Source organism: Aquarana catesbeiana, linkage group LG12 (genome assembly GCF_042186555.1).
Source record: "Aquarana catesbeiana isolate 2022-GZ linkage group LG12, ASM4218655v1, whole genome shotgun sequence".
Classification (NCBI taxonomy): Eukaryota; Metazoa; Chordata; class Amphibia; order Anura; family Ranidae; genus Aquarana; species Aquarana catesbeiana.
This window is the reverse complement of record NC_133335.1, coordinates 219,755,463-219,768,727: the sequence shown is the minus strand read 5'-3', so window position 1 is coordinate 219,768,727 and position 13,265 is coordinate 219,755,463. Positions and strand designations below refer to the sequence as shown.

General features: G+C 49.3%; 1 protein-coding gene across 5 annotated transcripts in view; it reads right to left on the bottom strand.

Annotated features, from left to right (window-relative positions):
• The window catches only part of CCDC57 (coiled-coil domain containing 57), a 142,549-nt gene that overhangs the window by 83,262 nt on the left and 46,022 nt on the right, over nucleotides 1-13,265 (bottom strand). For 2 of the 5 annotated variants that reach the window (XM_073606702.1, XM_073606703.1), the window contains exons 2-3: nucleotides 5,169-5,592; nucleotides 2,418-2,526 (exon numbers count right to left, since the gene is read on the bottom strand). In XM_073606702.1, coding sequence (XP_073462803.1) covers nucleotides 2,418-2,526; nucleotides 5,169-5,581 — 522 coding nt within the window. In that variant the 5' untranslated portion in view covers nucleotides 5,582-5,592. Of the gene's footprint in view, nucleotides 1-652; nucleotides 784-2,417; nucleotides 2,527-5,168; nucleotides 5,593-12,692; nucleotides 12,905-13,265 lie in introns of those variants that run through there. The other 3 variants (XM_073606701.1, XM_073606700.1, XM_073606704.1) reach the window with 3 other exon arrangements.

The window sequence follows — 13,265 nt, the reverse complement described above, 5'->3', positions numbered from 1 at the left end:
CTAATTATGGCACCATCACAATTTAATCCGTGCTTGCTGACCTTTAGCAGCTCTGTGTTGAGCTGACATTTGTACCTCTGACAGAGCTATGAATGCCATGACAACACACAGGTCACGAGAAAGGTCTGTCCTGTACTAATATACCTCTATTAAATGTGCCCTTCCAAGGTGACCGAGATTAGCAATCTTGGAACAGCTTCTTCCAGTCTGAATTCTTGTCTATTTACACTCACCACATACGCCGTCACCCAGCGGTCTATTTAGTACACTTGCCAGAATGGCTGCCCTGAGCATTAATCCAGACTAGGTGATTGATTGAACAGCCAACCGGCTAAAAAAAGTGAGGGGGGGAGGGGATGCGCTGTATGAAACAAAGGAGGATCAATAAATCTCGACATGCAATTAATAGCATACCACACTGCTGTCCGCATCTGATCAGACATTAAACCCAGGGCCAGCCACATCTCAGCCTTCAGTAAGGATTGTTACCCTCCCATTGCTGGCAGACAATGTATAATTAATGTGCTGACATTAGAGCTAAACGCCGAGCTGAAACAAAGAAATGCCCTCACAGTGGGGTGGGGTGGTTTCTGGACTGCAAGGGTAATTGTTCTTCATGTCCAGGGTTCCCAGAATATGGAGAAATACTTACCTTATTCCCCACCCCAGCAGGCTCCATCTACTTGCAAGACCAGTCCAGGGCTACCTCCTCTCTATGCCACTCACACCCGCGGTCACACACTCAACCCATCCATATACAATGCAGGGTTACTAGCCATGCATTGTATTTGATGATGTCAAAGAACTGCCCACAGACAGCCCAAAGCTTTAGGGAAAAGAGGACAGCTCTGGAACCTGCTGGAATGGAGAATATTATTATTATTATTATTATTATACAGGATTTATATAGCACCAACAGTTTATGCAGAGCTTTACAATGTAGAGGGGGGACAGTACAATTACAATACAGAAAGAATAGGAGGGCTGTGCTCATGGAGCTTACAATCTAAGGGGAGGTGGAGAATATGGAAAATACTGCCTGTTCCTCTACCCCCAGTAATAAGGAGCATTCAACTCTTGCAGTGCGGGAGGGACTCGGCTACAAGGGTTTCTGTAGGCCCAAAGTTCAGCATTAAAGTGGTTGTAAACCCTAATCCCGCGTACACACGATCGGACTTTACGGCAGACTTTGTCTGGCATACTTTTCGACGGACTTTACGACGGACTTTCCAAATGAACGGTCTTGCCTACACACAATCAACCAAAGTCTGACGGATTCGTACGTGATAACGTACGACCGGACTAAAACAAGGAAGTTCATAGCCAGTAGCCAATAGCTGCCCTAGCGTCGGTTTTTGTCCGTCGGACTAGCATAGAGACGAACAGACTTTTCGACCGGGCTCGAGTCCGTCGGACAGATTTGAAACATGTTTCATTTCTAGGTGCGTCAAACTTTTGAGAAAAAAAAGTCAGCTGGAGCCCACACACGATCGAATTGTCTGATGGACTCCGGTTCGCCTCACCTAGTAAGTCCGGTCGTGTGTACGCGGCATTACATATACCCAGTGAAGTAACTGGCCTCAGGCGATACACAGAGTAACAAATCCTCCTACAGTAAGGTAAGTTGTACCTATTTATCTGCAGTCTTCTCTATTCTATAGATGTTCAAAATACATAATTTATACAGCTTGTCTGAGCTTTCAGACAGCAGGGGTGGGGAAAGGGGTGGGTAAAGCTACAATCTGCAGAGCTCAGTGAGAGCTGACTGGAGGCAAGGGACACACCTCCCTTCTCACAGAACACACTGACTAAGTGTGGATCTTGTAGCACTGGGGATCCTTTAGCTCTGGGGACCTTGTAGCACTGCAGTTCCTTTAGCTTTGGGGATCTTTTAGCCCTGGGGATCTTGTAGCCCTGGGGACCTTGTAGCCCTGGGAAGCTTGTAGCACTGGGGACCTTGTAGCACTGGGGACCTTGTAGCACTGCAGCTCCTTTAGCTCTGGGGACCTCGTAGCACTGCAGCTCCTTTAGCTCTGGGGACCTTGTAGCACTGCAGTTCCTTTAGCTCTGGGGACCTTGTAGCCCTGGGGACCTTGTAGCCCTGGGGATCTTGTAGCCCTGGGGATCTTGTATACCCCTGGGGACCTTGTAGCCCTGGGGACCTTGTAGCACTGGGGACCTTGTAGCACTGGGGACCTTGTAGCTTTTTAGACCTTGTAGCCCTGGAGACCTTGTAGCCCTGGAGACCTTGTAGCCCTGGAGACCTTGTAGCCCTGGGGACCTTGTAGCCCTGGTGAGCTTGTAGCCCTGGAGACCTTGTAGCACTGGGGACCGTGTAGCCCTGGGGACCTTGTAGGTCTGGGGATCTTCAGAAAATACCAAAAATAAACCCATCAGTGACATGACTTCACTCTCACCTGTCTCTGTAGGGTCAGATCTCCTTGGACCTCTTCAATTTTCCTCTCGAGCTGGCGCTTTACTTTCTCATACTCCTCCAGAAGCCGATCGATATTGCTATTTTTAGAGCTTAAACAACAGTAAAGATTTAGGTGCCTGGAGCAGAAGGTCACAGATTCTATACCATTCGGTACATATTATATGCATAGTTACAGATTAGCTTTCTTCTGCTGCAGTGGAAGAGTCAGCAGATACAACCCAGGAATGTAAATTGAATATATTGTAGCTTACCAGTCCTTAGATGTGGTGGCTGCATTTGTTTTCTATTCTTTCAGGCTTTTTCCCCCTCTTTATTTTCATCTGGTGATCCTACCAGTAACACACTTTCTGTATGAGCGTGACAACACTCACTGTACTATGAAGGAGTAGTTTTGTCACCATAGGCAGCTTGCTTCTGATTTGGACTAGAAAACACCTCTACATTTACTTATATTATAACATAATGGGGTGGGGGGGGGGTCTGTTTGTCACAGAAGGCAACTGGGCTAGGCTGATAACACTGCTTGGGATTTCAGTGCAAGAAGGCAGCATTGTCATCTCACTTCAGGAACTTAGGAGCTCACTGGATTTCTAGCAGGATCAACAGCATTTTTGGTGCTTATTGGACAGATACACAAAATGCTTTCAACTGTATACGATATTTACCAGGGCAAATAGGGGATATTTATTGTTAGGGCTTACATACACTTTTAAGCTGAAATGCCGACAGACAACTAAATACACAAATATGAAATACATATATGAATGTTGTTTTACCTGACAAAATAATTGTACTTTTGTCTATCCAGCCCTTAGATTTACACAGCTCTGCTGTCTGTCCTATCTGGCAGACACTTAGACCGGCTTTGGTGGTTCCTGGACTCTTCTGTTCCTCCAGGGCTACCGTAAAATGCCCTAACCTGTTGTTCGGACATCCGTTGCCCGATCTCCTCTACAATGAATGAATCCAGAAGCAACGTGTAATACGCCACTTCCATGTTCGCAGCTGTCATTCCCCAGTTACTGCAGCCCAAGAAGCAGGTAGTTAAGAATAATCTGTGCTTGCTTAGCTGCAGTGTACCCCCCCAGTATCTTCATAAAGAGGACCTGTCACCTACCCTTCGTATCATATGTGGGGCTTGTTATCTTTTTTTTTCTTAGCAACGCCTCATTTTTAAAACTGGACTCCACCCAATATAAAAACACCACCGAGTCCAGTTATGTGTTCATAAAAACAAGTTTGAGCTTGGAAATCTTTTTGTACTTGTTTGACATACGTCGCCCTTCCAGTGCTCCTTGCTGCAAAGACCAGTTATAGGTGGGGGCAGTGGCCACTTGTTTGCATTGTGTATAAGACTTGAGGCAACCAAGAACCGCCTGCTTGCCTTATGGGAAAGGGGGAGGCTATAGGTCAGGGGTCTTCAAACAACGGCCCTCCAGTTGTTCAAGAACTACAATTCCCATCATGCCTAGTCATGTCTGTGAATGTCAGAGTTTTACAATGCCTCATGGGATGTGTAGTTCTGCAACAGCTGGAGGGCCGTAGTTTGAAGATTCCTGCTATAGGTGAAGAATACAGAGCCAGCTATAGTGCGTGACCATCAACGCTAGGGGTAGGCTTGACATTCACAAGCATGACACTAAGGGCTTGGCAGACTTAAAGTGATTGTAAATGATCACCTTGTAAAATAACCCATTTGGTTTAAAATAGAAATGAAAAGCAAAACATTTTTGTATAGATATAAAAACAAAAACAAAAAAAAAACATTATATATACCCTTTTTCCCTTTTTTATAAATTATCACATTCCCTCTGTTCTCAGCTGTATAGGAGCTGGGGGAGGAGAAGCAGCAGTACACTGGGCTTGCCAATAAATGGCTGTGTAGTGGGGGCATGTCAGGGTAAGTCTGATCATTGGAGGGGAGTACACTTATTTCCCAGCATAGCTAGAGAACCGACGGTGTGCTCTCCTGCTTAGTGTGGTCAGTTTTTAATAGGAAAGCAGGGGGAGTAGCAGGAACACCAGGGATTTTACATAAAGGAAGCAAAGCAAAGAGAGCAGGAGACTTTCTCATACAAGTACATGGTACACCAGGGACATATCAGGAATATGAAGTGTCGGGTTAACAAACGCTTTAAAAAAGATTTGGTGTCCACCCAGAGGTTGTTTTTACATCAATCTCCCTGCAGGTGTACAGTCAGAAAGGGAGAGTGCAGCTCTGCCAAAACCAGGAAGCTGGAATGAGACCAGCAGCTGCCAAGTAACAGGAACTTTACACATTCCTCACAATGTATTGCAATTATTTACTACAACCTAACGCCAGAACAGCAAGTCACTAAGGTGAGGCAGAGCTGTGTCATTTAAATTATCTGCATCCTGGCCAAGAAAAGAGGTGGAATCAAACTCAAAGTGGTGCTGACACGCAGGATGAATGGAGGCGGGGTTGGAAATAAATGAAATTTATACCAATGTTATTATTATTTAACAAGATCTTAAATAAAATGTAACACTTAAAGATGGGCTTGGGTGTGTTCGCACACTCCATGTGCAGAGCCCGCCAGGAAGTCGACACGGCGCTGCGCTAATCACAGGCAGTGAGACACTCTCTGCAGCCGCACATCGGGAAAATGTCCCACTGCCTGTGATTAGCGCAGCGCCGTGCCGACTTCCTGGTGGGCTCTGCACGTGGAGTGTGCGAACACACCCAAGCCCATCCTTAGTAACACTCTACCTGTTTACTCGATCTAGTTCAATCTGGTGCTCTATGATTTTCCGCTGATAATGACTCTGTAAATCACCGAAATTCTTCCTTTCTCTCTGCACCTCTTGCTGAAGCTTTTCAATCTGTACTCTTAAGTCGCTTATCTCAGACTGCTTTGAATTCTCCACCACCTTCAGCTGGGAGAACATGGCTTCATACCGCTCCAGCTCACGCTCTCTCTCAGCCAGCACCTTGAAGTTATGGGTGAAATCCTTCTTCAGCCTGTCAAATTTATCTTTTTGCTCCTGCAGGTTCTTCTGCGTGTCCTTGAGGTTCTGTTGAAGGCAAAGGATCTGACGTTGCTGCAGCTCTTTCCATTCTTGCTCTTTTCTGGCCAAAAGGTCTGTTAGGTCTTGCTCTTCGTCCATCATCTTGTATTTCATGTAGTGCTATCCTATTCAAGAACAAATAAAATAAAAATGAGGTTGATAATGTGAGCAGTCCCCCAAGGATCTGTCCTGGGACCAATTCTGTTTAATTTAATCATAAACGATATAGAGGATGGGATAAAAAGCTCAATCTTAGTATTTGCGGACGATACAAAGCTAAGCAGGGCAATAACTTCTGCGCTGAATGTGGAAATCTTACAGGAAGACTTAAAATAAAATAATGAGTTAGGCAACTACATGTCAAATGAATGGGGAACTGTTTATTTACATTGACAGATCCCCGTTCTGCCTCTCTCTGGAGCGATTGCGGGTGGCCAGTGGACATCAAGTCCGCAGGACCCGCTGGTTGGCTCCCCAACGTGCTTTCAAATCGCTATGTACGTGCCCGACGTACAATGACGGCGATTTGGGCAGGGTAGCCAACCTGCTGCAGTACAACTGCGGCGGGCGGTCTGTAACTAGGTAATAGAAGTCTATGCAAGTCGCAATAAAAATTGGCAAAAAGTAGTGCAGGAGCCTTTTTCTGAGTCGCTGCAATTTGAACGGTTCCATTGCCAACGATATGGGCAGGCAGCTGGATTGCCAACAATGGGGTGTGTCAAATGGCACCGGTGTGAATGTGGGCTAAGTCACCATTAGGAACAAATATGCAGATAAGGAGTCCTGACTTCTTATACCACGTACACACGAGCGGACTTTTTCGACCAGACTGGCCTGACAGTCTATCCGACGGACTTCCGACGGACTTTCCTAACGTACGGACTTGCCTACACACGATCACACCAAAGTCCGACGGATTTGTACGTGCTGACGTACGACCGGACTAAAATAAGGAAGTTGATAGCCAGTAGCCAATAGCTGCCCTAGCGTCGGTTTTAGTCCGTCGGACTAGCATACAGATGAGCGGATTTTTGATTTATAACATGTTTTATTTCTAGGTCCGTCGGACTTTTGGGGAAAAAAAGTCTGCTGGAGCCCACACACGATCGAATTGTCCGATGGAGTCCGGTCCGCTGGACCAAGTCTGCCGGAAAGTCCGCTCGTGTGTACACGGCATTAGACTGTATAAGTGTTCCAGGTCAGTGACTCAAAAAGCTAAGACAGCCAGGAAACTAGTATTTTCAGAAAGAAATGAGCAATGGCAGTTGGTGTATTAAACTCTTGACAGGTGTCCTTACAATAAATTAATTCCTATTTATCTATAATACCCGTGACACTGATCTGCCCCCAAGGCCACATTGACACCTTCGTGTTTTGGGAACATGAGCAAAAATGCTCATGTTCCCAAAAAAGCATGAAAAATGACCCAAAACTCGCATTGCGCTTGCCCTACTATTAATTCTTATTGGCACCCCAAACATGAGTAGCAGTCACGCATTTGCTGTGCAAAAGAACACAAAAATGTGTTTTGCAAAGAGCACTTGGTTCACTGCCAATAAAAAGGTACATAAGCTACTGTGGCACGGTTGTTGCACGTAGGGCTGCCCTATGCTGTCACGTGACTAAAAAAAAGGTTACGCATTGTACAGGTGTGAATGTGGCCTCATAGCCAAGGTCAGTGACACCCAGGCTGAGAAACACATGCACAGAAAAAAACACTGCTGTAGAAACAGGAAGCCATATATCTTATATATCTTATTCCTTATTTAGGCAAGTAGGAAACTTTATTAGAACATATCAAATAGTAACAGCAGCCGGTGCACCATAGCAACAAAATATTACGAACATTTCTGCATGAATGGCTTGCAAACTCATTTGCAAAAAATAATATTTAATTCTCAACTCTATGCAAAGCAGAGATCTGGCGGTTTATCTGTTTGCTCGGTGAATGGCTAACTTGGGTACTGAGGCTGATAATGCAGCCTAGAAGGAAGCACAGCAGGATATGACAACATCTGTAAAAGTGTTCTATTACTAGATTATGTAAAAACGCATCTCACCATTAACCATCTGTATTGAAAAGTCTTAAAGTTAAACTTTGGGCTATGTTTTTTCTTGATTTGGTTCCCCAGCAGAAAAAAAGTAATGACCCCGCCACCCCTCCTATCCACCTCCTGCTGTAAATTGGGCCCCTTTGCTCTCCTATGGCTCCCCCGCAGCGCTGCCGGGATGTGTCCGGATGGAGACCGGGGAGGGGGCTGGTAAAAGCTGTTGTAAAGCCACTTTGTTATCTTCATACAATCTCCTGTGTTAGATAAAGTTATGTGCCCCAGTGTATGTTCTTTATAAAAAAATACACCGATTTATACCTTATTTCAGAGCGCCGCTCGGCGCTCACGTGATCGCCCGCTGCTCTCCTCTCCCGATCTGACAACTACAGCGGGAGGGGCTGACAATCCTCCGCTGACGTCAGCCAGGAGGAGGAGAGTAGTGGAGAGGAGGAGAGTGGCGGGCGGTCACGTGAGCGCTGCTCTGAAATAAGGTATAAAGCAGCATATTTTTCATAAAGAACATACACTGGGGAACATAACTTTATCTAACACAGGGGATTGTATGAAAATAACAAAGTTATTTTAGGAGCAGGAGGGGAGGGGCAGATCGGCACTGACACTAGCTGACAGGCAGGTAGGGGGAGCGAGAAGAGACAGCGGGATGACGGTGGTGCGTAAACTGACCACAGTATCATGGTTTAACAGCCATGGTAAATGTGGTCAGGTTACCGAGGGGAGGGCAGCACCAGGCAGGATCAGCTAGGTATTTTAGATGATAGAAAGGGATAAATTACACAGCACAAGCACTGTGCTGTTATTGATGCTTTAAAAGAACAGGATCATTTTTATTTTCAAGTTTTTTATTTTTTTTAGGGTAGCAACCACTTTATTAAATTTGTAACCATCACTGACTCTGTTCATTCATAACAGAGGCATAGTAACATGTTTACTATGCTTCTGTTTGTGAACTAATGGGAAGCTCTGTACAGAGCTATTCCTGTCCATTCATTCTGTGCAGTTGTGGCTGCAGAGAAGGAGATTGAGGGCTGTGTCATGAACCTCTTCTTTTCGGGTCCCCCCGCCAATGCGCCTGGCTCCTCCCCTCCGTCCAGTGCCCCCATGGGAAGAGGCTTCCCATGGGGGCACTGGACAGAGGGGAGGGGCCAGGAACGCTGGCGGGGGACCCAAAAAGAGGAGTTTCGTGGCCACTCTCTTACAATCTCTTTAAAGCGGAGTTCAACCCAAAAAAATGGAACTTCCACTTATCTGTTTCCTCCCCCCTCTGGGGCCACATTTGGCACCTTTTGAGGGGGGAGCAGGTACCTGTTATTGACAGGTATCCTTCCTCACTTCCATCAGAAGTTTGGCCCCCCTCCTCCTCCTGGGCCAATCAGAAAGCGAAGCGTGCTTCGTGCATGCACAATACCTGCAAGGCTTCACTGCCGGGTTCCCTTACTGGCAATGGCGGCGACAGCACCTCACAGCCGATGGGATGCCGACATCGCTGGATTACAAGACAGGTAAGTGTCCTAATATTAATAGTCAGCAGCTACAGTATTTGTAGCTGCTGACTTTTAATTCTTTTTTATTGTGGGGGAGGCGGAACTCCTCTTTAAGCTTTGGCAATAAAACTGGAAGCCAATTGGTTTCTATGCAGAGCTGCACCAGATTTTGCACTCTGATCTGTGCACCCGCCTGCATGTCAAATTTTGACATGCAACTGTGTCCACTTCCATGGGCTGCCCACACGCAGCTCTGACGTTGATGCAGACGCAGAATAAAGCAGCTCTGCATAGAGGACAATCAGATTGTATTGTATATGGCCAACTTTAGATATACGAGATCCCCGACCCTGCTTGAACAAAAATGAAATAACCGTTTTGAGTGGAGCAGGATGAGACAGGCTTTTTGAGAAGTCTCATCTCTTGCAGTGGGTTGACAGCTGTCAGTAAGTTTACAAACATTTGATACAAAGGATGCGTAATTTTTGCATCTGTCCACAAATATCCGTAGTGGACATTTCATGGACAGATGCAAAAACTACAAATTTCACAAATGTTTGTAAACTTACTGACAGTTGGCAACCCTGGTGGGTGCTCAGGGTCAAAGGTGGAAGTGGTGGGTGCCTGGGGTCCCCAGGGTCAAAGGTGGAAGCGGTGGGTGCCCCAGGGTCAAAGGTGGAAGAGGTGGGTGCCCCAGGGTCAAAGGTGGAAGAGGTGGGTGCCCCAGGGTCAAAGGTGGAAGAGGTGGGTGCCCAGGGTCAAAGGTTGAAGTGGTGGGTGCTCAGGGTCAAAGGTGGAAGCGGTGGTGCCCAGGGTCAAAGGTGGAAGCGGTGGTGCCCAGGGTCAAAGGTTGAAGCGGTGATGCCCAGGGTCAAAGGTGGAAGCAGTGGGTGCCCAGGGTCAAAGGTGGAAGCGGTGGGTGCCCAGGGTCAAAGGTTGAAGTGATGAGTGCCCAGGGTCAAAGGTTAAAGCAGTGGGTGCCCAGGGTCAAAGGTTAAAGCAGTGGGTGCCCAGGGTCAAAGGTGGAAGCGGTGGGTGCCTGGGGTCCCCAGGGTCAAAGATGGAAGCGGTGGGTGCCTGGGGTCCCCAGGGTTAAAGGTGGAAGCGGTGGGTGCTCAGTGTCAAAGGTGGAAGCGGTGGGTGCTCAGTGTCAAAGGTGGAAGCGGTGGGTGCCATGGGTCAAAGGTTGAAGCGGTGGGTGCCCAGGGTCAAAGGTTAAAGCGGTGGGTGACCAGAGTCAAAGGTTACAGCGGTGGGTGCCCAGGGTCAAAGGTTACAGCGGTGGGTGCCTGGGGTCCCCAGGGTCAAAGGTGGAAGCGGTGGGTGCCTGGGGTCCCCAGGGTCAAAGGTGGAAGCGGTGGGTGCCTGGGGTCCCCAGGGTTAAAGGTGGAAGCGGTGGGTGCTCAGTGTCAAAGGTGGAAGCGGTGGGTGCCATGGGTCAAAGGTTGAAGCGGTGGGTGCCCAGGGTCAACGGTTAAAGCGGTGGGTGACCAGGGTCAAAGGTTACAGCGGTGGGTGCCCGGGGTCAAAGGTTACAGCGGTGGGTGCCTGGGGTCCCCAGGGTCAAAGGTGGAAGCGGTGGGTGCCTGGGGTCCCAAGGGTCAAAGGTGGAAGCGGTGGGTGCCCAGTGTCAAAGGTGGAAGCGGTGGGTGCCCAGGGTCAAAGGTTACAGCAGTGGGTGCCCAGGGTCAAAGGTTACAGCAGTGGGTGCCCAGGGTCAAAGGTTACAGCAGTGGGTGCCTGGGGTCAAAAGTGGAAGTAGTGGGTGTCCAGGGTCAAAGGAGGAAGCGGTGGGTGCCCAGGGTCAAAGGTTAAAGTGGTGGGTGCCCAGGGTCAAAGGTGGAAGCGGTGGTGCTCAGGGTCAAAGGTGGAAGCGGTGGTGCTCAGGGTCAAAGGTGGAAGCGGTGGGTGCCCAGGGTCAAAGCTTGAAGCGGTGGGTGCCCAGGGTCAAAATTGAAGCGGTGGGTGCCCAGGGTCAAAAGGTGGAAGCGGTGGGTGCCCAGGCTCAAAGGTTAAAGCAGTGGGTGCCCAGGCTCAAAGGTTAAAGCACTGGGTGCCCAGGCTCAAAGGTGAAAGCGGTGGGTGCCCAGGCTCATAGGTTAAAGCGGTGGGTGCCCAGGCTCAAAGGTTAACGCAGTGGGTGCCCAGGCTCAAAGGTGGAAACGGTGGGTGCCCAGGGTCAAAGGTGGAAGCGGTGGGTGCCCAGGGTCAAAGGAGGAAGCGGTGGGTGCCCAGGGTCAAAGGAGGAAGCGGTGGGTGCCCAGGGTCAAAGGAGAAAGCGGTGGGTGCCCAGGGTCAAAGGTGGAAGCGGTGGTGCTCAGGGTCAAAGGTTGAAGCGGTGGGTGCCCAGGGTCAAAGTTGAAGCGGTGGGTGCCCAGGGTCAAAGGTGGAAGAGGTGGGTGCCCAGGGTCAAAGGAGGAAGCAGTGGTGCCTAGTGTCAGGTTGAAGCGGTGGGTGCTCAGGATCAAAGGTGGAAGCAGTGGTGCCCAGGGTCAAAGATGGAAGCAGTGGGTGCCCGGGGTCAAAGGTGGAAGCAGTGGGTGCCCAGGGTCAAAGGTTGAAGCGGTGGGTTCCCAGTGTCAAAGGTTGAAGCGGTGGGTGCCCAGGGTCAAAGGTTGAAGCGGTGGGTGCCCAGGGTCAAAGGTGGAAGCGGTGGGTGCCCTGGTCAAAGTTGGAAGCGGTGGGTGCCCAGGGTCAAAGGTTGAAGTGGTGGGTGCCCAGGGTGAAAGGTTGAAGCGGTGAGTACCCACGGTCAAAGGTTAAAGCGGTGGGTGCCCAGGGTCAAAGGTGGAAGCGGTGGGTGCTCAGGGTCAAAGGTGGAAGCGGTGGGTGCTGAAGCTCAAAGGTTAAAGCGGTGAGTGCCCAGGATCAAAGGTTAAAGCGGTGGATGCCCAAGGTCAAAAGTTAAAGCGGTGGGTGTCCAGGGTCAAAGGTTAAAACTGTAGGTGCCTAGGGTCAAAGGTGGAAGTGGTGGGTCCCCAGGGTCAACGGTTAAAGTGGTGAGTACCCACGGTCAAAGGTTAAAGCGGTGGGTGCCCAGGGCCAAAGGTGGAAGCGGTGGGTGCTCAGGGTCAAAGGTGGAAGCGTTGGGTGCTGAGGCTCAAATGTTAAAGCGGTGGGTGCTCAGGGTCAAAGGGTGGAAGTGGTGGTGCCAAGGGTCAAAGGTGGAAGCGGTGGTGCCCAGGGGCAAAGGTTGAAGCGGTGGTGCCCAGGGTCAAAGGTGGAAACGGTGGGTGCCCAGATTCAAAGGTTAAAGTGTTGGTTCCCAGGGTCAAAGGTGGAATCGGTGAGTGCCAAGAGTCAAAGGTTGAAGCAGGGGGTGCCCAGGGTCAAAGGTTGAAGCAGAGGGTGCCCAGGGTCAAAGGTTGAAGCGGTGCGTGCCCAGGGTCAAAGGTTGAAGCGGTGGGTGCCCAGGGTTGAAGTGGTGGGTACACACAGCCCTGCTGTAAAAGAATACAGCGTATGAATGCCCACTTCTACCCACCCCTACCCATATACTGCCAGCCAAGGGGTCCCACACACAGCTGGCAGCACATGTGTGTTTCCTTTCACAGCAAACTGTCCTTCAGGAAGCTTCCATTACTCTCCACCCCTTCCCTTCTCCCACAGAGCTGACAGGAACGATATAGACGACAAATAAAGTGAAAGCACAGAATTCTCGGGGTTTCTCACCTCCCCGGGTCCGCTACGGCTGTACATAAGAAAGACAACTCTCTCAATCCATTTGCTTACTTTATTCCTGGCCGCAGCTCAACACGGAAGGATCGTCTCTATGGCAACCGCAACGCTAAGCCAGGCTTCGCCACTGCTGCTAGGCCTCGTCTCCACGGCGACCGCGCTTCCCGCCACAGCATCTCAAGCCCTCTGAGGTATTCCAGTGCCTGAAGTCTCAAGTCAGTAATGGATACGGGCGGGTGCTCCCCTCACACTAGTACCGGGACAATAGCGGTCCTGTCTGCTACTGCTTATTATTGCGGTGACTTTTCTGGGTAGAAACATAAAAGAGTGCCAGAGAAAGAAGTCTCAGACCACACTCACTTATATTTGGCGATGAAGGGCACCACAATGCACAGTAGTGCGTTGCCATGCGTGATGGTGCGCAACAACGCCTTTGCATTGGAGCTGCCTTGCAATAGTATCACAATGAAAAGCACCATTAACCGCTTCAGCCCCATAAGATGTGGCTGCTGAATGACCAGGCCATTTTTTGCGATTCGGCACTGCGTCACTTTATCTGACAATTGT